This window comes from Zosterops lateralis (genome assembly GCF_965231275.1).
Source record: "Zosterops lateralis genome assembly, chromosome: 11".
Taxonomy (NCBI): domain Eukaryota; kingdom Metazoa; phylum Chordata; class Aves; order Passeriformes; family Zosteropidae; genus Zosterops; species Zosterops lateralis.
The window spans coordinates 9,265,562-9,291,785 of NC_139771.1; the positions used below are offsets into that span (position 1 = coordinate 9,265,562).

Below are 26,224 nucleotides of genomic sequence, written 5' to 3' on the forward strand. Positions count from 1 at the left end.
TTATACTTGTCTGTAGCTGTTCAGCTACTGCAATGGAATGAGATCTCAAATACAGGCAGGTGTGGAGTTCTTCTCCCTAAAAATTTCACAAAATATTACTTTCCATAAGCCTTCCCATTTATTGCACTGCTTTCTATGAAGAGGTCAGTGGCTTTGTGCCCAAGCTCCCTTTCATCTGCATCAGCACGAAGACAGTTCACTCTACATTGCTGCTAAATCATCTCCCTCCTGTTTGAAGACAACCAGAACAGAACACAAGTTCAAGTCAAGGCTGAGACATGATACCTTTGGCCTTGGAGCAACCTCGAGCCTGACACAGTTCACAGCGTGCCTGCACCCTCCTAGCTCTGAGCCAGTTATGCAGTGTGGAAAGGTTCAAGGAACTTGTTAGTGCAGGTTCAGGTTACAGCCCAGGGAGATTCCCTGAGGGAGCCCAGACCTGCTCTTTCTGCTGGAAATCCACTGGATACAGCCTGCGGAATACGTCCCACCGATGCCAGCACAGACCTGGCAGCTACAAAGCCTCCTTCAGCAATGGGGCAGCAGCCTAACGTGTGATCCTATAGCCAGGGGCAGGCAAATCATGGCAGAGGTGACGGTCAGGATTAAAGAGAAAAACTCCAGAACACCCCAAAGAACTCTCCTGTTTTTTGGGAATAAACTCAGCCTAGCATTACAGGTACTCTTCACAGAGCTCAGGGCAGTTTTACTAAGATCACTCACAGCAATGCAAATAAACATTCTGATATATTTAGTTGGTCGCCTCACTACAAAATCATGTTCTATTTTGGTTGCTCTCAGGTTTTATACACCACTAAAGATGGGCTCTAACAGCCAGCAGAGCTACCCTGCCCTGATGCACAACTCATCTCTCTGGGTTTCTCTGCTTGCTTAGGCCTGGAACACCAAATGCAAATGAGAGTATGTATTTTATGTGTGCTTTCAAACCCTTCTGTAATTGTTTTAGATATCAGAAGCAAAGCTGTACACACCACAAGTGTTTCCCTGCTGTTTTTTTCACTTACACTGAACACATAACGACTTTAAGCTTAGAAGCAGGGAATGTTTCATGTCTATGTTTTCTACCTTATGTTTCAACATTCAAATATGGTTCAAACCTTTTAATTTGTGGATGAGAACTTCCATGGCCCTGTGACATGAAGGCCACAGAAAGAATATGTCAGCATGTTCTTCAGTCACATGCTACAAAGGTCACACTAGAGATGCACACTGCCTTCTCTGTTGTGCTAAATAATAATAATATACAAGACTCCTAAAATGGCTGGAGTGGAAACAGACCTTTAAGTCCACCTTGTTCCACCCCGTGCTGTGCCAGGGCCTCTCCACTCTCACAAGGAAGAATTTCTTCCCAATATTCCATATTTGCCCTCTGGAAGCAACTCCCCTGGTCCTGTCACTCCAGGCCCTTGTCCAAAGTCCATCTGCAGCTCTCTTGGAGTCCCTTTAGGTACTGGAAAGGGCTCTAATTCTCCCTGGAGCCTTGTCTTCTCCAGGCTGAAGAGTCCTCCCAGAGTGTTTCCACAGAAGTGTTCCAGCCCTCAGGTCCATGCCCTGAGCTGAGGACCCACAGCTGGGTGCAGGTAACCATACTTCTTGTGGAAACATTTGTCATGAATGTCAATCTAGTGAGCTAGAATACAGTTTCCTCTCTGAGTGATGGGGATGAGGAATTGCAGCTGAATCCATTAATGAGCAACTCTAGCACTGTCCACCCAAAATTAGTATTTAACCTAACCGATGAATTCAGGACTTGTCCATATCCACTTATTTCTCCAGGGCATTTCTTAAACCTTTGAAAAATCTCTACTGAGACTACTGCCAAACTCACTGCATCCTCAGCTGCCAGAATCACAGGACATATGACATCTCCTCCCATGACTTCCACTGAGAAATGAGCAGTGCCTACCCTGAAAGCTACACTGACTACAACTAGGATCAGCATGATCAGCCGTATTACCATGGTGATTATCCTGTTTTCATACCAAACCTCACCCTACTGCTCATCAGCACATTTGAATACTCACAGAGTCCCGAGGCACCACAATCTATGGACCTCTACTTTCAACAGTACCCTCACCACATGCTAAGGTTAATCCAAGCAAGGAAGGTCAGCATCAAGCTACAGGACAGTGACCTGCTTGATGAACACCCGAGTGCCATTATGGGCTCTGAAGGCACCGGCCACAGCACCTGAGCAGAGCTCTGGTTGCTAAGCAGAGCTCCAGTGGTTCTGGTCTTATTCATTAACTGTGATTTTGAACCTTACAATCCTTCCTGATAGCACAGCTTGAGCTCAGCATGCTTGATTTTGCACAAGGGCTACTGCCCAGGAGACACGGCTTTCCTCTTGGCAGGGCTGGCACTGGCTGAGCACATCCATGATGGGAACAGCACGTCACAAGGTGGCTGGGCTTAAAATAACAAACCTTGGGATCCAACCAGGAGCTCTGACAGCTTGTGCAAGTGTGCCTTTTGTCACTGAGCAGAAAGAGCAGATGGTTTCACTACACACATGTATTTATCAGGACACAGAAAAAACCCAGTTCAGAGCTCAACGAGCAGAGCAAGGGAGACCCTTGGTTTGCACCCCCTGCCAGAGCCGGGCAGCACAGTCAGCACCGTGCCCTTGGCAGCCAAACACCACCAGGCACTCTGTGACCCAACATGTCCTGTCCTCTGGGAGCAGAGATGAGGCCATGCACAGCAAAGGCAGCACTTAGCAGACACTGATCACTGAAGAACCCCACTGACTGCTGCTTCTGTTGCTTCTCACTGGCTTTTAAACTTCATACCAAAAATAATGATTTAAAAGACAAGAAGCCATCCGTTTCATGAAAGATCCATTATCTTGCCATCTATATATTTAGTAGTAAATATGTCCATTGATTATGCATTTCTCCCAGCTTCCCATAACCCTCACATGCAGTATCCTTGCCAATTATTCAGGCACTATTATTAAGTTGCCAGTGTTTGGTTTGTACAACAAAGATTACAGGATTTTAGATATTAATATTCATTACCTCTCTACATAAATCTTAAGGATCATTTACATTTCTTCAGAAACTAATTTCTAAATTCTCTTAACATACCTTAATTCCTGGATTTTCTCTTAATTGCCTTCATTACTGCGTTTCATAACTTACTCATTTTTGAGAGCAGCAAAATAATTTAGACACTGGAAGAGAATGAGCATCACTAGTTCATTATAGCCTGGGTGCTCAGCAAAGTTAGAGAAGGCTAATCAGTGCTTCAGCCACTGTTTTCTCCTTAGTCTTGTACAGACTGCCCAAGACTTGCTGCCCTGTAAGAGAGCCAGCCAAAATAAAGGCATTCCTGAGCCCTTTCACAGCCCACACCTGCACAGCAGCCTAAATCCTTCTTTACTGGCACTGTCAGCTTTGCAGCGAAGAAAGGAATTTTGGGGCATATTTTCAAATTGGATTTTGTCTTTTGAAGACCTTGGTCAGTCCTAAGCTAGAAGTAGGTCAGTAGCTGAATGCATCCTGCAGCAAGATTTGCCAGAGCTCCCATAACTAAACCAAGTCAGCAGCAGTGTGCTTACCCTCCACTGAGAATAAACTCTGGAAAGCAGGATAAATGAAGAGAAAATAGATTATACAGGCTTCCCCAGTAGCCTAAAGAGAACATTCTTGGTTTACAGGATTAACCTGAAGCAGACCTCCAGCATTCAGCCACTTCACCAAAAAAAGACTGTAGTACACTTTTCAGGACAGAATTCTCATGAGGATAAATGACAATTGCAAATAAAATCACTGTTTTAATACTGAAATGGCCTTGTAACCCGAAATGCCACTATGTTGTGTGAGTTTTAAGAAGTAAGAAGTTTGTGAGTAGGTGTGCTGAGGTATTATTCAAGCAGGGTAAATGCCAATTTCCACAAAGTAACTGGCAAAGATAAAAAGCTTTTCAAACATCATTGGGAGATTATCATCTTCACTACAAACGTATAAAAACATTTTACAATCACAAATGGAAAGAGCAAAAGGAATGAATATAAAGATTACAACTGATACTTATTTTTATCCTTTTACACATGAAGCCTGTGAATGATGATTTCATACATTTGAATATGTGATTCTTAAATTTAGCACAGTGACAGTAGACTCCTACATCTAAATACTAGTGCTGCTGCCGCCGCTGTGCACTGAATGCTTCAGCATTCCTGTAACCTTTATAAGCTGCTACTGCAAAGTTCAGTCATTTCCCTGTATGCATTCATTATAACAAAAACACTCTAGAACAAGAGCTGGAATGACACTAATTCCTGGAAACTGACGACTTAAAAAGACAACTTTCAGATTAATGAGAAGGTTAACATCCACATCTCTGAACAAGTCAAAGAATCTTCTGACAAGGCAGTTTGCTCAAGTTTAGTCTATCCTCACCCAGGTCTACCTTTGGTTACATTACACCCTGATTTCTGTGGTGTTTAAACTAGGTTTTTATATGTCAATACCTGAAGGACACAAGATACTTGAAAAGTTCCCTGAGGTACCTTCAGGATCGCATGCAGGAAGTCAGAGCAAGTTAACCTATGCACCTCTCATTTTTGAAAAAAGCAGGCAGATTTGTATGTGGGTGCAAAGAATAGAAGATTCCCAAAATCCAGTTCTGCCATACACAGAAATGACATCACAAGCTAACATCACTCATTGCAGTTCTGGCAGCAGCTTAAGCAGACATTCAAAACCAAACCTCAGAGCTTGCTTAGAAATGGCAGCATTTACAGTTCTTAAACTATGATAGGAAATAGAATTTCAAATTAACATCTTTTTCTCTTATCCACGGCATCAAATAGGCCCAAAATTCCTCTGGCATCAGCTACTCTGACAGGATCTTAGCAACAATTCCCATTCACATTGCAGTACAAATGGCTCTGAAACCACAGCACAGGGAAGGGGAATAAAGCACAGCTTCTGCAGTACATACATTCTGGTGGAAGTCTGTTCTTTCTAAAAGCAAGCCTTTCAGTTTTCTTTCTGCTTTCTGCCAAGCTAAACAGGACTCCGTAAACATACTGACGCACTGGCCTATACAGGAGAGCAGCAGGAGGCAAGTCCTTGTTGGCTTCATCTTCTATAGAAACGGCGATTTTGATTTCACCCTTTGGCATGAAAGAGAGCAAAGAAATATGACATGTTACAGTGAACAAACAGCATTCAGGTATGCACCCAATCCCACCCTATCCCACGTCAGCTGGTCAAGATAAATGTGATTCATTTAGTGATGGCAAAGTAGATCTCAGCTCAGGGATTAGCCCAGACTACTCCATCTCCTCCAGGTTCTGTTGCTTTCCTCTTTCCCTTCTCCATCACACACCTATTTGTCTGGACTAGCTACACATGATGATTAACTTAATATTGCTCTTTTAATACGGGCACTTGGAAATAGAGCATGTGCTTTTAGACAGCCAAAGCACATTTGAAGCTGATCTAGATTTCAGGCAGTTATTTTAAAAAGTATCCATGCTATCTAAAAACACCAGTCTGACTTTTTGCTGCAGAATTTGAAACATATTGGGGACTTACTGTAAAAAACAATGCAAAAGCACACCTGGATAAAAACCACCTAACTGGGAACTAGTCCAGTAAGGCTGGGTTGGAATACAGGTATGCAAAAATTTAGCATTTTGTACCTTTTAAGAAAAAAAAGCATGAAAGAACCTTCCAACATTTTCTCTCAAAACAGCAACACTGTTTTCTCTAACTGCATATCCAAACATGTTAGGATATTCTTGGAAAATGACTGACTGCACTGCCCCCAAAAATCAACCTTTATCTTTAATACTGACAAGAAAACACTCCATTGTGCTACTTTCTCTTTAAAAAAAGCTATTTAAACTATTCCAGTAATGAATACTGAAGGTGACACCTTGAAGTGGTTACATGAGGATATTGTCAGGCTTAACTCAGACAACACTACCTTAGATGTGAGGCTATGACTCAAAGGTCTCTTTCGGTAACAGCAACATAACCTGGAACACGCATCCCCAGAATTCCACCACAGAGTTCAACAGCTCTTCTCTAGGGACAGAGACCTCCTGCAGCTCCAGGCTGAGCCAGAGGGGCTGCAAAGGGCCCGGCAGGAAAGGCCCTGGGGGTGCCGTGGCAGCAGCTGAACAGGAGCCCGGGTGGGCCAGAAGGACCAGGACACCAGGACCAGCCCTGGGGTGGCAGCAGGAGCAGGGCAGTGCCCGTCCCCTGTGCTGGCACTGCTGGAGCCCCACGTCCAGTCCCGGGGTCACTTTGGAGCCCCTCACAACAAGAAAGAGCCTGAGGGTCAGGAGTGTGTCCAGAGAAGGGAACGGAGCTGGGGAGGGGCTGAGGGAGCTGGGAAAGGGGCTCAGCCTGGAGAAAAGGAGGCTCGGGGGGACCTCCTGGCTGTGCACAACTCCCTGACAGGAGGGGACAGCTGGAGGGTCGGGCTCTGGGAACGGGGACAGGACAAAGGAATGGCTTCAGGTGGCAGTGGTGAATCCCCATCCCTGAGGTGATTTAAAAGCCATGCAGATGTGGCACTTGGGGACACGGTTCAGTGGTGGCCTTGGCAGGGCTGGGTTAACAGTTGTACTCAATGATCTTAAAGATCTTTTCTAACCCAAATGATTCTGTGATTAAACGTCGAGTAGTATTTAAACATGCTAAGAATATCTAGCTATGCAAAGTGTGAAACAGAACTGGCATCAATGGTCTTCACAGACCTTTTGATTCTTCTTCACTGGTCTTTGACAAAAAAGTGTAAGAACTCAACAGCAACACGAGCTGTGGTACCAAACAAACAAGTGGGAAATAGGAAATCCAAACCTCAACCTCGATGCAGTAACATTTAGTTTGATGGATTTCGGATCTGCCTATGGTCCTTATTGTCCTGAAGAGGATTTTTAAGGTGAATAAAGGTTAATAGACATGGGGACAGTGCCACTTTGCTAGCTGCTGATACAAAAGGGATTTCTTAGAGCCACTGTGTTTCTCTTGGGGCCAGCTATCAGTAATGGGAGGGATCAGATTGGGAGAGAAAACAATCTCAGTACTTCTGAACACTGAAAATAGAGAAGACTTGGCACAGACACCAAAGTACATACGCAGGAATTTTTAGATGGAAATGGACTCTGCATAAACACATGCACACAGACATATACACCCATGCATAGAGATATATACAAATAACTGCAAATAGTTGGGAAAAATAATTAGTTTTGTAAATAAACACTTCTAATTATAGTCATCTCAAATTTATTGGAACAATGAACCACATCAGAGGTTAGAAAACAGGGGGGAAACCGGTTCAAATGACTAAGAAGGGACCAGAAGTTAGAGTATTAAAAAGGATGTAAGAATCTGTTACTCTTTAGCCAGAAATGCCAGGGCAATTATCTTCACAGAATCATTATCTCACAGTACCTCATTTCCAAATGTCATACCTTGGTTAGGACATGAAAGATGTAGGGATACATTAACCCCTTCTTGTGCCTGTGCTCTGCCACTCGTAATACTTCAGGTGCTACCGGAGGTAATGGAGGGGTGGTAATATCCATGTGGTTTCTGGTGGGCATGGACAAGAGGCATGGGATTTGTGGATTACTGGTTTGATTCCCTTTGACATCAGCTGCCTGACTTCCTGAAGAAGCACTAGAGGAACCTTCTGCCTGTAACAGAACATACAAAATAAAGTGCTTTGGATGTGTCCAGAAACATACCAGGAGATCAGCCAAGAGAAACAGCAAACTTCCCCCCTCCCCTCCAAAGAAAATAGTAAATCTTCACATCATGCTCTTGCAGTGTGCAGAATACATTATCCAAAGCTGCCTGCAAGGTTTTCAGGAAACCTTCAGCCACTGTTTGCTAGTAGAACCAAATTACTAACAAAATAAATATGGTATTTATTCATTTATTTACTATGATAATAACTTTTAAGTTATTAACAACAACTAAAATTACTATTTTCTAAACATTTTAACTGGATAATGCAGAAGTGGACTGATGGTCTTTTAATGACCTGTGAATGGCTTCTTAACTCAGTATTTCCTAGATACTCCCAACAAAATGCGTTAACTGACAGTCACATAGTCTGTAATTTATCTAGACACAGCCCTTCTCAGCTTGTAACTCTAGACAAACACAGAAAATTACATGGTTCAATTAAATAACATGTAAAATACATAGTGTCTAAACTCAACAGTCATGTAAATGTTGTTGGCTTTTTTTGCTGTTTGGGGTTTTTGTAAACATAAAAGCTCTTTGTCTGAGAAAACTGTAAGAGAAAATGGTGAAGTTTTCTGACTGGAAGACTAAACATTCTATTCCAGTTCTAGAAATGCAGTTCACAAACTTATGAGAAAAATATGATGCATAACAATATACTGTAAACCTCCAGCCTTATAAGGATTTTATATTAATTTCTCACTGAAACAACCAAAACAAATTCAGAGTTCATTCCTAAAAATCCTGATCTTCAAAAGCTGGTTTCAGCTTAAGAGTTCACGTTAGCTTCATACCTATAAATTATTACAGTGTTAGTAAAAACTTTTGAGAGCAAAATTTGATCCCTTGATGATACATCATGCATGAGTATTTTCATAATTGAGTAAAGAAGTTCATATGCTTCCTAAGACTTGAAAAGCAAAGCTGAAAGGGAAATGGCCAAAGCATGAAATCCCACAGAACATGTAACATGAAAAACAGGCCCGAACAAGCTGTATTTTTCATGGGTATTTTTCAGACCCATGAAAAATACAAACCTGAACGCAAACAACAAAAAAACCCACACAACTTCCAAAAGTCTTCTACAGAAAGGTGTAGGTAGTAAAGACAGGCTCTAGCAAAATATCAAAGGGCAACCTTCTTTTCAGATGACACTTAATCACACAATCAAAGAGGATGTTACTGGAAGATTGCATTTTTAGTTGGTAATATAGACTTGATTTGAGTTATAAAAATGAAAATATATAGATGAAACAGTTAAAACCTGTAAACCAGAACACTTCAAAAACAACATGCTAATACTAAATGCTTTCATATCACCTTTATTAAATCTGTGTTATAGTATCAAATATTTCTGTATCAGGTTAAAGACTTCTTTCCCTGTCTTCTACTACTCCAACAACAGTAAGTCAGCAACACTGAACCACAATAAGAAGTTTACAGAACTCCCAATTACTGGGAGCACACAGGGATGAAGAGAAAATCCCCCAGATGACAGCAATGCTTTCTTTCCCTGACTGCAGTTCCCTGGCTCCTCCTGCATCTGCTCCAGCAATACCCCAACCCTAAGCTGAGGAAATGCCACAGTTAAAAGGTGATTATTTTCTTTAGAAATATGCATCCAGCCAATGAGAGGAGCTTACCTTTGTCATATAGAATCACACTGTGAGATAACTGCAAGGAATTTTGACATTTAAGTCAGGTGAAAGGAGTGCTGCTACCTGCCTGACCTATGCTAGATTTTCAGCACTTTTCTTCAGAAATTCACATAGCTCACTCAGTTGAAGCCCTCATAGAATCACAGATTGGAAGGGAGCTTTGAGACCATCTCGTCCCACCACCTTCCACTACCCCAGGTTGCTCCAAGCCCTGTCCAATCTGGCCTTGGACACTTCCAGGGATGGGGCAGCTTCTCTGTGCAACTTGTTAAGGAAGTACTACCTCTTTTCTCAATTATTAATGTTCACCTTTCCAGGAAATGAGTTCATTTACAAAATGTACTCACGATCCCTCCTGTTGTGCCCAAAAGGTACTTCTGCCTTCTCCTGCTACTGAGGGCTGACAAAGTGGTTTGATAATAAAAAACAAACAGGCAAGTAAAGCCCAGGAGCATTACTACATTAAACAGGATATATTTAAGTCACTCTGTGCATTCATCTATTGGAAACTTTAGTGAGTGCTGGTACAGCTCTGGCTCAGTGGGGGCTGTCTCTGGGAAAGGACAAGCTCAGGGCTGGGGGACCCACAGGGCTGCACACACAGCCCAGCCCAGCAGAGAAGAAAGGAATGTAATAGGTCAAATTAGCATTTGCATACGGTGACTAATCCCCAGGCAGACACCGTTATCACAGGCGTAGTCTGCAGAAATAATAACCGCTGATGGATGAAATCATCCACTTGATATTTTAAGCACAAAAGCCCAAGTTTACTGGAATTCCTATGACAAAAGTACAGGGAAAACATTCTGTTTGCTCACAGTGTAACTAACTCAAGATCAGGGGTTTTTGACAGAGTTAACAGTTGGTGTAGAGCTCCACCATCAAGGCACAGAAATATTAAGTGTAAATGCTCTGAATGTTCTTCCTAAACAGAGATGAAACTTTGAATAGAGACCATTGTGTTCCTGATTTGAATGTGGTTTGAAATCTCAAATTTAATAATGATAAATATTTTTCAAGGGCTTATTCTAGCCCATCCTTAAGCACCTAGTTAAGCACCAACACTAACTGGCCCCATGGAGCTACTTTACAAGTATTATGTGAAATTCCTACCATGCAGTTATAAAGGACTTTTAACTCCTCAGCTGAGCTCTAATACACCTGCAGTGGCCTGTGGCTAACACTGATGGTGTCAGAGCTCTGCTTACTGCCCTGTGGGATACAGGACATGGACGCCAACTCCATGGACACTTAAGACTGTCACACTCTTTCCTAAGACTCTAACATGCACTACTGGAAACCCAGAGAGCAACATCTGAGGGTGAGATAGTTGGCTAAGGGGCAAACAAGGTAATTGATTTGTTCCTGGTTTGTATCTAATATTTTCTAAAACATTCTATTTCATGTTTGTTTTTACGTATATGCTACAATGTCCTTGGAAAACCTCCTCCAGTACTCTAAAGTTGTTGCTTTGAAATTCACAAAGCGTACAGGTTTCCACTAAATACTATGGATCAATATTGAAAATCATCCTCTGAGTCTGCTATAAAGCTTTAACACAAAGTAATAAAATGCAATGCCTGGAATTGAAGGAAATACCTTTGTTTGGTCTCCCAGCTGTGTTTGACCTTCTGATTGGGTTCCTGGTTTTTCCCAGCCTATTTTGTTCCCACTGACATGGCTGAGGGACAACAAAAAGAAAAACATTATACTAAAATGCAGTTTGAAAGACAGTGAAATAAATCCTTGGTGTCTGTGACTGGAATTTTGGGCAAGATGTTCTGATTTTAAGGGATGATTTCTATTAAAAATGTCCACTTGCAGGAGTCTTGAAAAAAATTTCTGACATTCACATTACATTACACCTAAATTTAGGATGTGTAAACACTATGAGTTCAGTGATGTTCTGTAGATTCTAGCTTCTGAAATTTTAATGAATTATACTGTGAAGCAGGAATATTTTTTATACAAAGTAAAGGACTAGGAGGCTTTATGACATTTACCAAAACCTCACTCTCTCAATAAAACATAAGGGCAGAAGAGGAAAAACACCCAACACTATTTGGTTTTGGATTCCTGCTTAAGGAACAAGGCGATGAAATTGAACCATGCACATGACTGCAGCCATAGACACTCAAAACTATCTTTTTAAGGTCTATCATATCACTAATTTGTGGATTTCTGCAAACTCCAACTCTGCCAGGAGCTGGACTTCAATGATGCTTGTGGGTCCCTTTCAGCTCAGGGTATTCTCTGATTGATTCTATGACTCTTACAATATACAGGCAAACAACTTTGAAAGTAAATTTACTCTAACAGACACTGAGTAAGAGAATGTCCTCACAAGAAACTTACTTCACTGCACCCCCATTGCCTTCATCATTGTCAGAGGACGAGGATGTAGAAGAGGCAGGAAAATAGGTTGAATCCACATGATTAGGGCTCCCACTCTGGGCTGGATTTATTGGAGACGACCGTTCATACAATGGTGTGTGTTTTCCTTCGTGAGGAATGTTACTGTAATTGTTCTGCTCAGACAGACTTTTTCCACCTGTTTCCAAGGTGATGGCTGGCTCAGAGAGGCTGTATGGGTATGGACCCTGGCCTTGGGCCCCACCCTGACTGGACATCTGCTGGGCCTAAAATAAAAGGATCTCTCTTAAGTGAAGGTAACTAAGGCTTTGCTTTTAAAACAAAATACTTTCTTTAATCAAGTGGCTTTTCCCAAATATATGCATTAAAGCTCAGACATCGTGAGCATCCACAAAAACTGTTCCACCAGAGTCTGTAGCATCACTTCAGTTCCAGATTTAAAATTCAGTCAGTGACTGCTCCCACTGAAAAAGCTGGCTACACCTTTCCCACCTGGATCCAGCTTGCTGAGCACAGCAGGCCACTCCCAAGGAGCAGGGCAGAAGCTGTACTTACCACAGGTTTTGCTTGTAGTGAGGTCTGTGGAATGTTAAGCATCTGAGAAGTAACATATGGTGGCACTATCCCAGGCATACCAAATTGATTCGGTCTGGCTGCTGTATTGCAGGGGAGGAGGGGAAAGGAGAAGGAGAAGAAAAAAAAAAAAAAACAAAACACAAGCACTCATGAAAACATTCAGTATTTGACACAAATGTTACTCTGTTTGTCCTTTTCCTTCTATGGTTTATTTATTCTTGTTCTGTTAGCTTTACTGTTTTCTCCTATGCCTTTAAGTCCGTTTTATTCATTTTCACCTTTCAATAAAAATACTTTGTAGCTTGTGAAGTGTATTTTATGTGTCTCACCTTCTTTCAGGTCTTTGTATCTCTCATTGCTGCACATTCCTATTCTATCTGGGAATCAAAGGTAGCTTACAAGAAAAAAAACCCCAAGAGATGCCATAACGGAGACACTGCCAATGTCACGCAGATACAGAATGCTGGCATTTTGTCATTTGAATATTTGACCTAGAGTAACCTCTAAATCCTTAAATGCAGGTCTTTGGATGTAAATAACGACACCCCACACCCTCAAAAAGAGCAGGAAAATCTGTGTCAGTGTACCAGTGTGGTAACTGAAGATCTTTAGAAAATTTCAGCTAAAATGACATTTTAGTGTTAAGATGGGGCATGAGTAGGAAATCTGTGATCACACATTTTAATTTTTAAGCCTTGAGAATAATCCGCAACACTGCAACAATGTGTGGCTGCAATTTGAGCAGGTTTGTTATGACACCAAAAAAATCAAAGACTATAAAGGCATTTCTAAAACACAACAGCAAGGCCAGTGAGAAACAGAAAATATGTTTTAATGACTAAAAACAGCAACTGTCCTCATGAATGGGAGTGGACACCAGACTTCTGTTGTCCACAGCATCACTCTCTCAGGAGTCCCACTGCCAGATGCTGCAATAGCTAAAAAGAGAAGTAATCCAGGTTGTTCTCTTTTGAGACAAGAACACAGTCTCAGCACATATCCTATAAAAACCTTCTTCTGAAACCTCATCTACACAGGTCAATGAGAATTGACAGAAGATATAAACATTTTTGTAAGATGCTGCCACCAATAGCATTTCTGATTTAGGGTTACCCCAGGTTTTAGTTAAAGTGAAGAGCCTGGCTGCTGTCAGTACTTACCCAGGTAATGTGGTGGATGAAATGGCATAGGTTTATTAGTTGCCGAGTAATAAGCAACCGCTCTCTTAAACCGAGTAACTTTGTCATCCGTTCTAGACTAAAATTAAAAAAAAGAAGCAAAAAAAGAAAGATCTGTCAGAAGCACACCCAGGTTTGTCACCTGCAGGTCAGCACAAGGATGTACAGTAGTTAATGCACACCACATCTCAGGATTAATGCCTATGGACCCTCCTGGGCTGCAGCACTGCTCCAGTATAGGAAATGTTATGTCAGCCCATGTAAGGGATTCTGCTATAAAGCTTTAAACTTTACCCTTACCCATGTAAGGGTAAAGTTTAAACATTCAGTCTACATGTACAGCTGATTCTCAAAGGCAGTGCACACAGCTAGGCTACAAACCCCTCTGGTTATAAAGAATTTAAAGCACTGAGGGTAAACACAGTATTTTCACCCTCAGAAAGCACAGAACATGAAATTAGGACATCTGAGCCTATTATCAACAACAGACACCTATTATCAACTGATCAAATCACTATTTTATCAAGTGCAATTCTTCAACACAAATGTACAGCAAAATTGATTAAAAAACCCAAGACAATATTTGGCTTTCTACTTTACCTGCGAATGCTGAAAAACATCTTTTGCTATGGCATCCAGATCAGTGGTGTCCTGAATGTTGCGGACGTAGTCGGCTACGGCTTTGATCACTACGTCGCACGGTGGTAAAACTAACTGGTGAGCACGTACCTGTGAGCAAGGGAGGCACGTGAGCAGGGCACTGCTGAAACTCCTCTGGCTGTCTGCAACAAACCCCCTGTCCCCACATCTAATGTCTGACTACTTCCGGGCCTTCTGTTTTGTTTGTAAGACTTCACCTTAAACAGCGACTCACACAATTACCATGTATTTATATATATGTGAAACCTTAGCTCTATGTAAACCTGCTGGTTAAGTATCAGCTCCAGCAACAAACAAGGTCAACCACGCTGATTCTTTTACTGCTTTCTAGTTGCACATTTCCTCCAGTACAAAATGCTTCATCTGATTCATCATATATCATAACCTTCATCATACATTCACATATATACACCAGGAAATATTTTGACAGTTTATTTTCAGAGTGTAAAGTGATATCAGAATTGATGAAAAAGACCCATTGGAAACCCTGGACTTGCAGCTCAGCATTCAATCAGTTACTCCTGAAAATAAATTATGACTTGGCCTATGATTATGGGAGTGGCTGCTCCTATATGTCCTGTGTAATCCTCTGGGGAACAGAAGCTTCAGGCCAAGGAACCATCCTGGACCTCTACAGAATTCCAGGAGGGAGCAGTGCTGCCAGCTGAATCTGAAAAACTCCTCAACCATCAGCAGCTTCTGCTCCCATCCCAAGTGCTGCACAGGCTCACAGGGCCAGGAACCAGGTCTCCAAACATGTGTCCTACATTCTAGAGGAGGTCTGAGCAATTTCTAAAAATTCTGGCTAAAACCTCTGCACAATTCTGAAGCACTCTGTCTGGGCTATATGGGCAGCTAGGTTTCTGCTTTTAACATCTTTTAATCTGTCTGTTTGCAAAATTCAGTGATTCAGAACCTGAGAGATCACTATTATGATTTACCAGTTCTATTTTTAAAACACAAAAAAATTTGAAAAATCTTTATGCGTTCTCATGGCATTCTACACAAAGAGATCGTATTTTACTAGAAAATAGTGCAATTCAGTCTTGTCAGAAACATTTATGCAAAATTCTGATCAATACCTTGTTAATTTTATCTCTGCAAATTTAAAACTCGTACCACAACTCCTTTTATATGGTGTCTACCATATGTGATTATTTTCTTCCCTGCCCTTATCTGATCTATTTATGGTATGATTTCTTACACTGCCCTCTTCATATTTAGACCATGGAATTTTTGCCAGATATCCATTTTTATTAATTTCCATCTCCTAATGTCTACTTTTTACAAATGTCAGGATATTCATTCTATATCTAGTCATTCTCTACCAGAGATAAGCTCTGTATTTTATAAGCCTAAATTAAACACAGAAACAGAACTGTTAAGGGACCCTAAAGTCCACCCAGTTCCACCCCCTGCAATGGCCAGGGACCTTCCACCAGCCTCAGTGGCTCCAAGCCCTGTCCAACCTGGCCTTGAGCACTGCCAGGGATCCAGGGGCAACCACAGCTTGCCTGGGCACTCTGTGCCAGGGTCTGCCCACCCTCACAGGCAGAATTTCTTTCTAATAACTAACCTAAACCTGCCCTCCCCTTCCGGTTAAGACCATTCGCCCATGTTCTGTCAGTCCATGCCCTTGGGAAAAGCGAACAGTTAAGAACACTTTTGTTCAGTGTAGTCAGTGGCAGAGCAATTATTTCTATCTCAGATACTAAAATCTAAGTTTACACTAGTGTGAACTCTGAATATAGACAACAATACTAAAAATAGATCACACTCACAAGTAAGCTTAGAGCCACAAATATTGGCGATGAAATTTGGCCCCCATTTTGCCAGAAGAAGGAACAGATTTTCTTCTTCCTGGTAATCCAAGTCAGTTGCTGAACACCTCCCATTTTCCTCGTATGTGTAACAATTACCCTCTCTGAAACAGCTGAATCATTCCATGGCTGTGTCATGCTGGATGTGCTCTCTGCAGAGCCCTTGCAGAAACCCTGCACTGCTCCCTGAGTGTTCCTGCAATCTCTGCTTGGAAACACAGTGGATGACAGGAGTAAGCAACCTCCTGTTAATTTATATCATCTCTGTGATGGCAATATTGAATAAACCATATAAAGCTGGCATCAAGAGAAGACACCACATCACTCTGGCACTAACAGCCAGCTCAGGCCTGGGAGTTTGAAGCCCAAGTGAGGCCTGTCAAGGGCGCACTTTGCATATTGCTCCCATTTAGCTGCCTGTAAACAGCCTCAATATCTCACTAGAGCATACTCTTAAATCCTGAAGTGAGACTTCCAGACATCCTTCTGAAAGTATGTTTTACAGATCTAGAGACATTTCACATATCTGGACTTTCTTCTGTTTAAAAGACATCCACTGCATGTGAGAACATCCTCAAAACTAAGAGTATCATGACCTATACTGCACAAAAGTTTGAAATTAAAATGGCGAAGTAAGATGCACTTTCCCGTTATTAAAGAATAAAATATATTTCTATTAATTTCAGAACTTTCCAGAAATCCAAAATTGTAGGTTTTGTACTGAACCATAAAGAAAGTTTTTAGTCCTGTGAATTAAAATCAAGCTAAGTCTTACTGCGTGTTAGGGATAGGAAAAATTCAGGCTTGCAGTGGAAGTTACAGAGCTTGTGTTGGTGGTTCAAACTTACTCTTACTGTGACAGAAAACATTTTAGAGCAAAAGCAGCAGCATGTTTTACCAATTTCTTATTAGAAATTATTTTTTTTCCCTTATCCTGGAGAGAAATGTTTCAGACAAGCAACAACACAGAAAATCAATTCTGGAAGGCAAACATGGGCATTGGTCCCACACTTGCAGGCAATCAGGTGGAAGAGCTCACCCCTGAGACGGGCCCAGTCTCTTTGCTAGTTGTAAAAGGACTCCTTCAGTTTGTGACAGAGCACTGACAAAAATCACAAGTCACTTCTTTGTGCACTCTGAAAAGATGAGGTGGGAAAAGGCAATGAACTACAGAGGGGTATTTGTCAAAATGAGACGCAAAGTAACATTACAAACATAAAAGCAACAAGATAAAAATGTCTTGGGTTTGACAAAATACATTTGCACAAATGCTTTTTGGAAGAGAACAGACTCACATAAGCACAACTCCATGGGATGGTCAGTATAGTGTAGAACATACCTAAGCTACACTTGGGAAAAGCTCCCAATTCTGGGAACACCTCAGCTGCCCACGGTCCTCAGACAGCAAAGCCTGCAGAAACTAATCAACACCATATTTACTGCTGTGCCTGCCTGAAACAGGTAATTGGCTCAGCTTCATTTTTAAACCATTAAAAAAGGGACTCAAACATTCGGTTGCTGTGAGGCAACACACAGGGAACATCTTTTTTCTGCTGGTGAGTAAAAAGGGTGAAGATATGAAGAGGAACACAAATTATGTCAGAAAGCAAAGGAGAGAGCAGATGCACAAGCCAAAGATGTGATACAGACAGACTTCCTTGAGACCCGTGGACAGCCCAGCACACTCCAAACCTGAGGGCTGGGCTGCCATCCAGAACTCCCTGACACGCCACAGGGATGAGCCAACAGGAGCCTTCGGAAATTCTATAGCTAGAAAAGTGAAGCCTTGCACCTGGGCAGGAATAACCCCTGAATACTCCACGGGCTGCAGGTGTGCCAAAAGGGAGCTGGGGCTGAAGATGCAGCAGACTGAACAGGAGCCAGGGGTGCACCCCAGGCTGTGCAGCAGGAGCACAGCTGGCAGACCCAGGGATCCCACTCCTCAATGCACAGCTGATCCACCCCAGAGCACTGCACTCTGTCTGGGGCTCCAGCCATGTGTCAGGACAGTTGAGCTGGCTCTGCAGGCCATCCAGATTGTCAGAATCAGGAGTTAATTGCTCTGGAAAGAAAATGCTGAGGGAATGGGGCTTATCCAGCATGGCAAAGACAAGGCTTTGCCAATACAGCCTTCCACTACCCACAGAAAGGTAACTGAGCACAGAGAGCCAAGCTCTTCACAGCAGCACGTTGTGCAAGAGCAAAAGACACCAGACATAGCCTGAAACAAGAAGGGCTCAGACTGCACACAAGGCAAAGCATCTTCACCGTTGGGACCGTCAAACCACAGGGCAGGCTGCCCAGACAGGCTGTGCACACTCCAGCCCTGGAGGTTTTCAAGACTAGTCTGGGCAGTGCCCTGAGCAATATGCTCTGACTTCAAGCTGAGCACACTTTTCACAGAAGGCTGTCCCAGATGACTTCCTGAGGTCCTTTCTGACCTGCATTATGATGACCCTTAGCATCAAAAAACCCCACAAACAACAAGGCACTTACTTGAAGTATATCTTAATAGTGTCACTTTTGTCATCTGAGCAGCGGCAAATTACCTAAGATCCAACTTCACATATTAGTCTCCCTCTGGCAAACACCCTCTGAAGTCAACAAACAGAGTAAGATAGGAATTTCCTAGAGAGATTCAGAGAAGCCTAATCTGCATATTCTGCATTGCTTTCCAGAAGCATCTCTGCCTCTCCACTGAGATGGAATAACCAAGGAGATGGAGTTTCCCTGCATACTCTTATTTATAAAGAGAGACTGCAAGAAGCTTTGTTTCTAAGGTTACCTTGTGAATGAAGAGTCAGCACTTCTTCAGCGGTCTGTACTCCCAAACAAGCACCAATTCCTTGCAGAGGTAAGAAACTGCCCTCCCAATCTCATTCTGACAGTATTACACATTGATGTTGAAACTCCATACTGAAACCAGTTTTTCCAGAGTAAGAACCAAATTGTCTTAAAGATAAATCCCAAAGCACACAAATAAAAAAGCAGGATAATGCTGTTTTACAAACAAGGTCCAGCAATCAGATGATATCTCAGGAAATCAATCCACTCTTCTTGTCTCAAACCCCTGATTTGGGTGGTCATTTCAGTGAACTCTGCTCTCAGGTAGGTGACAGGACTCAAGTGCAGGTCTGCACTTTTATGAGATTTTTTCCACAGGGACATTTGGACAGGTGAGATCCTGACTCAGAACAGGTCACAGAGCCAGCTTCTGATTCTTGCTCCCTGTTGCAGCAACAGCAATTCACATGTCTTCGTTTAAAATTGCCCATGGAATCTTCCCAGTTCTGCTGAGCTGATGGCAATTGTTGGTGTCTCCTGAAAGGCTTTTCATCCAGCACACAGAGATGCTGTCCTGACTCCCAGGTTCATTTCCTTCCAGATGTTAAGTACAGACTCTTCAGTCAGGTTTTCCATTTTCCTCCCATTTCTACTCAGCTGTTCCTGGATGAACACCCCTCCAATTAAATCAGAGGTAGAGGTTCCTCTGGTTTGCTTTTTTCCCCTCCCCATGGTGACTCCAGGGGAGACCCCACAATTTCCACCAGCAATGCTGGTAGTTTCTTTTTTAAGTTATACTTTTCACTGGTGAACTGGCAAAGCTCCTCTTGCAGAAAAAGTATCTATTTTGCTACAGCATAATAAAAGATTGAAAGAGAATGAAGGAAATAAATTGTACTTTATTAACTGTCACAGTTCTCCCTGAAAAGCAACAAATCTGGCCACTGGAAGAGAATCTGTCAGATTTGATGCTCAAGACCATACTGCTCTAAAGACAAAAGATCAAAATCTTTACACAATGAGAAAAAGCTTTCTAAATCCTGGGCTGAATGAGGTGTGGGTTTAAAGCCCTTGGTTCCTGAGCACGGAAAACACTCAGTTGTGATTCTAAATAGACACAACAAAGCAAAGTTTGTAAGCACAGCCCAGGAAGGACATCCTGGGGAAACACAACAACTTCCCCCCGTTTCTAGATTTCATTCAGGCCTGAGCTTTTTGGGACTGTTCTGAAACTACTCCTTGCTATCAGCCTTGTGGTTAATAGAAGTGTTTTTCAGGGTTTTTTAAGCATTCATAAAATTTACAAGTAATATTGCTTTGTGCACTGAAGAGGTCCCTACAGAGAGCTGTGGTGATATCACTGACATACTAGCATGTCAACGAAATTAAACTTGATTAATGAGCCCCTGAAACAAGTCATCATTTCAAGCCATGAGCACTGTAAAATTAAAGCTGAAACAAACAGGCAATTGTTCCATTACCAGTAACTAAAGAAGACTGGTTTGCTGCAGATATGTCCTTCCACCTGACAGCACTCCCAGGCAGGAGACAGCGGTGCTGTGCTCACTTTGGGGCTGCCCACTGAACAAATGGCCAGCAAGCTCTAGTGGAATTCAACACATCCTGTGTTGTGCTAGCCTTCCCTCAGTCAGGGCACTCATCTAGGGCTTTGCACTGCTACCAGCACAGCACTTTTCACGGAACCTTTAACAGCCAAATGGGAACTGCTTTCATTTCTAATCACACTGGCCAACAGATCAAACCCATCAGGGAGGATTCCCTATGGCAGGCCAGGATGCTCTGAGGGTACACATTTCACTCCCCTGAGATGCCAGTTACAAAGTCCAGTTGGTGTTTCCACTGAACAGGTACATCTAGATGCAAAGATGACAAATACCTAATTTTCATTCAAATAATTCACTATACATTTAGAGGGCTTTCCAGGAGGTCTACGTGTCTGAAGTCATAATCTGACCTGACTGACAAACAAATCTACTCCGGCTGGACCACAGAAAAGAATCACCAGAACGTTTATCAGCCACTTGACAAGAAGCCCTACATTTCAACCCCTTTAGTAAAAAAAAAAAGAAAACACAGGCATAGTCACTCATTTTTTTCACCTCAAATTTTACAAGGAAGTAGCAAACATGCATGCAGGTTTTGTTTTGCCACTGGAATGTGCTGACACTTACCTTTCTAAACGCCAGAGCGGCAGCAAAATAAAGGATGAGTGTAACATCAAATGTCACAGATGTTCACTAAGCAATGCATGTGCAAGCCTTAAATATTCTGCTGAAAATCTGGAATCTGGTTTTAAATTCTACCTTTGGCGAAACAAATTTTCAAGATTTAATAAACTTTCAGAACAGAAGGGGGAAAAACCCACCTATTTTTGCTGTAGAGATAACAGAACAGTCTGACAGAATTTACAAAAAACAGATTATTTGCTACATGGTACACTTTAAGAGAAAGGCAAACAGATGTATCTGTTGTGGCAGAGAGAAAGGTCACTATGATCCCATTCTCTGATGTGTCCAGTTTCCCTTTTATAGCCCTCTACTTGGCAGATGCACGAGGCAAGTGTGATGAAGCAGCAGAACACACATATTAAGAGCATCAGGCAACTTACTTGTCTCAGCCCCCCACCCAAAACCTACCAAAGGCCACTTCAGCTTTCTCTTGCAATCTGTTCTCCAGCATATTTACACTTTAAACACCAAAAACGGATTATTACACGCAAACTCAGAGCAGCAGAAAATAAAACAAGATGGTAGGAAGACATACAGCTCATTATTTTTGATAGCTGAAGAACATGACTAAACAAAAACCTCTCCTCTTCAAGAAAGAGGAGAGCATTCTGCAAGCCAAACCACACTGGAGCTCTGGCTTGTGCAGCTGAAGGGCACTGAGGGGGATCACACAGGCTAAGTTTAGCCCTGTGAGGCCAATGACCCCAGGAATCCTCTGCAGCCAGGACTGGGGCACCTGGGGGTGACAATGCACAAGGGCCGAGCAGAGTTGCTCTCAATTAAGGTATCACATTGCTCTTGCTAACCAGTAGCATTCATTTTAGCTTAATTTCTCCTAGTTATATTAAATTTGTACCTTAAGTGAAGCTAGTGGATGTTCTGGACCAAGTAAACTCCAATGAAAGGAAGCCAAATCTTCATCAGGTAGAATATGATTACCTGGAACATAATGCAGAACTCATTTAAGTGCACTGTAAAACATTACACACTGTTTCTACATACAGCAAACAAATCTGCAATCAGTCCTCAACTCCTGATCAAGAGGATTAACAGATTAAACTTGCAGATAGCTTTCTGTTACTCCAGAAAAGCCTAATTAGCATGCTGCTGCTGCAGCAAGAGCAGTTGGTGCGTGTGAGGAGCACTCTTCCATGAAACCAGCTCACCTACAGCAGCAACGGAGCCAAGCACAACATGGGCTCCATCCACCTCAAGCCAGGGTGTCCTGTGAGGGAATCCCCAACAGATTTCACAATGCAGGTGCAACAGAGTAAGAACCCATGCTGTTGCTCCCTGACATGCTGGTGAGGCCTTTCTGCAGCCCAGTACGTGCTGTTACTTATCCCCATGGGAGCTGCCTCTGGAATCTGCACTCTGCTCCACTCTGCAGCACAGGTCAAGCAGCAAGGCCTCAGCCAGGTTCATCTAACCCTCAGCAACACCAGCGGCTTCAATGACACTTAGCAGGTTCCCAGCTCCTGAAGTTTCTTTTGCTGATCTGACCAGGTCAGATGGGACCTTGGGCTGGCACCAGGGAAGGAACCGGGAAATTATTTTGTTGTTTCCATGGACAGAATCTACCCCTGTATTTACCACACTGTTCATACCTAAGGGAAGATCACCTACATTCGTTTGGCTTTTTTCTTCCCCAAAGCACATCACACTCAAAAAAAAACTTCTTACTAAGAAACATTTAAAACATTTGTATTAATCAAAGACATAACTAATCAACCTCTGATGAAGTTCAGTGGCTGTGGAGCCAAACTTTACAAAGAGCTAAACAGAATGTATTAATACAATTCCGGCAGAAAACTTCAGGATATATTCAATATCTGGCTTTATAGAGCAGCAGCTTATTAGTGAATGAACTGTTCATAAAGAACATGAAAAGATTCCCCGAATATTACAACAATTGTTTTGTTTCTTGATATTTTGTTTGTTAAATCATCTAGTTTGCTCTTAATGCTCTTTAACCTATGAAAGCCAGGAAAGCTGCTCATTGCCTGGTGACAAGCAGAGGTCTTCTCAGAAGTGAAGTTTTTGTGTCCAATCAATGCTTCATCCACTACCGAGATCTCCAGCAAGGAGATGTTATCAGTTTTTTCGTTAGAAGCTAAACTTTAATCTCTCATCAGAAAGATTCAACAAGTTTGCACATCACAGCCACACTCACTGATCTGGTCAAGGTAAGATTAGACAGTCTTTCTAAAAGACTGCAAAAATCTATTGTAGCCAGAGTAGGATAGTTCTGTGGTAACTGACAATCACTCCTGCAGATGCTACCTTTTAAAACAGTCAGGGCCTCTCTCCCTTCCGCCAAAACCTCAAATTTACTTGGTCTCCATCTGTCACTGCAGTTAATTCATCCCTCAGAACACCCATAGGCAGTGTTTGATCACTTCTCACCATGTACACTGAAGTGCAGCAGTGTCTTCTGTCATCCAATTAAGAAGTGATGCCTGTACTTACCTTATGTAGTTCTAAAATTTTACTGAGGAGCAGAACAGGATTCCATAACTAAACATGTTACAAAGTGCTGTCACAGTGGGAAAGAGATCAGCGTTACATAAGCAACCTCTATTTCTTGACCTGGCTGAACAACCCCAACATATATTGATTTTTCCCATTTTAATGGCTTATTTTAGTGTATGCCTTAGGTTTTTTTTAAAGCAATTAGATACTAATTGAAGCCGCTGCCTTTTCTAAAGAGTTCACTGAATTAGAGCCCTATATCTCACACTGGGTTTGTTTTTCTACTTGCTGAAGCTTGGGTTGCTTTTGTTTTTAAAATTATTCTTAAGTATTTGAGTCAAAAGTTACAAAATAACCCAAATCAACTCCCTGTTTACATCAGCAGCAATTGGAACAGAAATTTTTAAGAGCATACTCACAGACGGCAGTATCTAGGCCACATTTTAATCACCCATGCCAAAGATACCCTTTATATTACAATGCTACAACTATAAACCCCTTCCAGATGAAAAGCTCTAAGAAGGAAAAAACCTGTAAACCAAGCCAACAAAACAGAGTGTACACAGACCCTCATCTGAAAGCAATCTTTAGAAGTTTGCCTCGTTGATACAGTCAGAAAAATATTTTGAGGGAATACTTCAAAAGAGACTTTATCCCTGAATAGAACTCAATCCCAAATCACTTGCCACTGAGAACAATTTTTTAATTGCCCAGTTTAGTGTCATTCTTCAGGCTTCTCCAACTTCTCAATGTGAGACTGAAACTTTGAGGATGATTTTCCTCTTTCAGCATTCCCCAGATTAATTCTTGGAGTTAATGACAAGAAAGAATCTGAACACAAAGCAACTTTAGTTTCCTGGATACAGGGAAATACAACTGCAGCCTTAAAGCTGAATATGGATAGCACAGCTATAGTGATAGTTTGGGCCTGCTGGAATTGCAAACATTAAACCAGCAGCTCAACTGTAATTATTTCAGAATACATTATTTTATTCCCACACAAAGTACTAGCATGGGGAGTTTTACTGCTGTACCCAGAAAAAATTCACGTGTCTTCCCATGTCATCAAACGCTCACCCATTCCTTCCCATTGTGCTTTTCTTTATTCTACTTAACAGGATCAAAAAAGATCCAGAGAGGCCACAGGAACAAGGCCAGAATAACCTGTGAAGCCAGACAAGCCCTCAGATATTCAACAAAAATATAAAAATTTAGATTAGAAAATGAGCCACCCTAAATTAAACACATTCCATACTACACACAACTATATGCACTTAGTCGTCTATTAAAAAAAGTTACTATATTACCAAGGTTGCAAAAGTTAAAACATGTTGCCAGTACTTTAAGTCAAACTGTATCTGATTGTTGTCAGCTCATATAATCACTTTCTATCCTAAATACCTCGGGTTCCTAAAATTCACTCATATAAAAATAACACAAAAGCCTCAGCACAGGAAGATCTTCGGAGCATCTTCTGTTCCAACCCTGATTTCCATGAACTTTACTCTATTCTGCTTACTCATACTGAATACACACACACACAAGAAATGCAAAGGAATACTCAGAACCAAACTTGTAGCTGACCTGAGGGTTTTTAACCTTTATACCAATTTGACAGGGAGCAGGGAGAGCAACCAAATCTCCCCTAGAGTAAAATGTGAAATTACCTCCAATTTCTTTCTCCTAAGGAACATGTTGAAAAATATTTGGTCATGAAAGACAAGAGAGAAAAACAACCAAAAGCTTCCGGCCTAAAACTAGAAAGCCTTCAGAAACTTTACCAGAACTTTTCTCACCTACTGTTTGATACAAGTCAGCAAAGCCCCAGCAGGCCACGCAGCTGGAATTGTGTGGAGCCTTAAAGCCACACTTCCCATGAACTCCATAAAGCATATCTGTAAATGGGAAACTGCTTTTCCAGCAGTAATTCTTACTCACTGAACTGGCATGCCCCAACTTATTTATAGACTCCAAAACAAAGCCAAGCAATAGTAGCCTGTCATGCAATTCCTGCAATGGCAGCTCAGCCAACCCTCTTGCCTTCCCTCCCTACACCTGTGCAGGCAGGAAAAACACAAACTGACAAAATGCAACTCCAGCTAGTCAAATACTTGTGGCTGTCCACCGCAAAATCCATTGATTCTTTCCTTCTTAACATGGAAAGTGCCTTCCTGGACTGGGAACAATGCTAAAGACTGCTAAAATATTAGCATTTAAAACAGCAACACAAAGCCTCTCTCATTCAGAGCTTTCAAAGAAATTTTATTCCTCTATCATGTACCCATACTGAAACAGAGTGAGAAACTAGAAAGAAAATCCAGTTTTCTTAATTTGTTTGCACAGCATTACAAGATCAAGAACATGGCTGCTTCCAAAAAGCATTTAGAATGCTATTCTAAATAAGTCTTATTCATTGGAGTCAACTTTGTCAGTAATTAATTCACTCTTGTGTCTGACAGTATGACAGTTATTCTCTATCCCGGCTATGGAACTAGAGTGTGTTAAAACTGTCCCATTTAAGCAGAAATGTGCCACTGGAGACATTCCCACCTATACTGCTGAAGCTCATGAGCATGAGAGCTAAGAAAGTATACAGCCAAAACCAGTGGCTGTATGTACAGTCACGTACAATGTACAATGTTAGTCACTTGTGCTTTCAGAAAAGCAGAGTTTCCCTCAATTATAGTTCAGTATATTTCTGCTGCACCTGAT

General features: G+C 41.9%; 1 protein-coding gene across 3 annotated transcripts in view; it reads right to left on the minus strand.

Annotated features, from left to right (window-relative positions):
* FAM120A (family with sequence similarity 120 member A) overlaps positions 1–26,224 on the minus strand; it is a 44,863-nt gene that overhangs the window by 12,696 nt on the left and 5,943 nt on the right. For 2 of the 3 annotated variants that reach the window (XM_083869307.1, XM_083869305.1), the window contains exons 3-10: positions 21,897–21,979; positions 14,128–14,256; positions 13,510–13,606; positions 12,329–12,429; positions 11,756–12,039; positions 11,000–11,081; positions 7,463–7,687; positions 4,972–5,146 (exon numbers count right to left, since the gene is read on the minus strand). In XM_083869307.1, coding sequence (XP_083725433.1) covers positions 4,972–5,146; positions 7,463–7,687; positions 11,000–11,081; positions 11,756–12,039; positions 12,329–12,429; positions 13,510–13,606; positions 14,128–14,256; positions 21,897–21,979 — 1,176 coding nt within the window. The remainder of the gene's footprint in view (positions 1–4,971; positions 5,147–7,462; positions 7,688–10,999; positions 11,082–11,755; positions 12,040–12,328; positions 12,430–13,509; positions 13,607–14,127; positions 14,257–21,896; positions 21,980–26,224) is intronic. The other variant, XM_083869306.1, reaches the window with a different exon arrangement.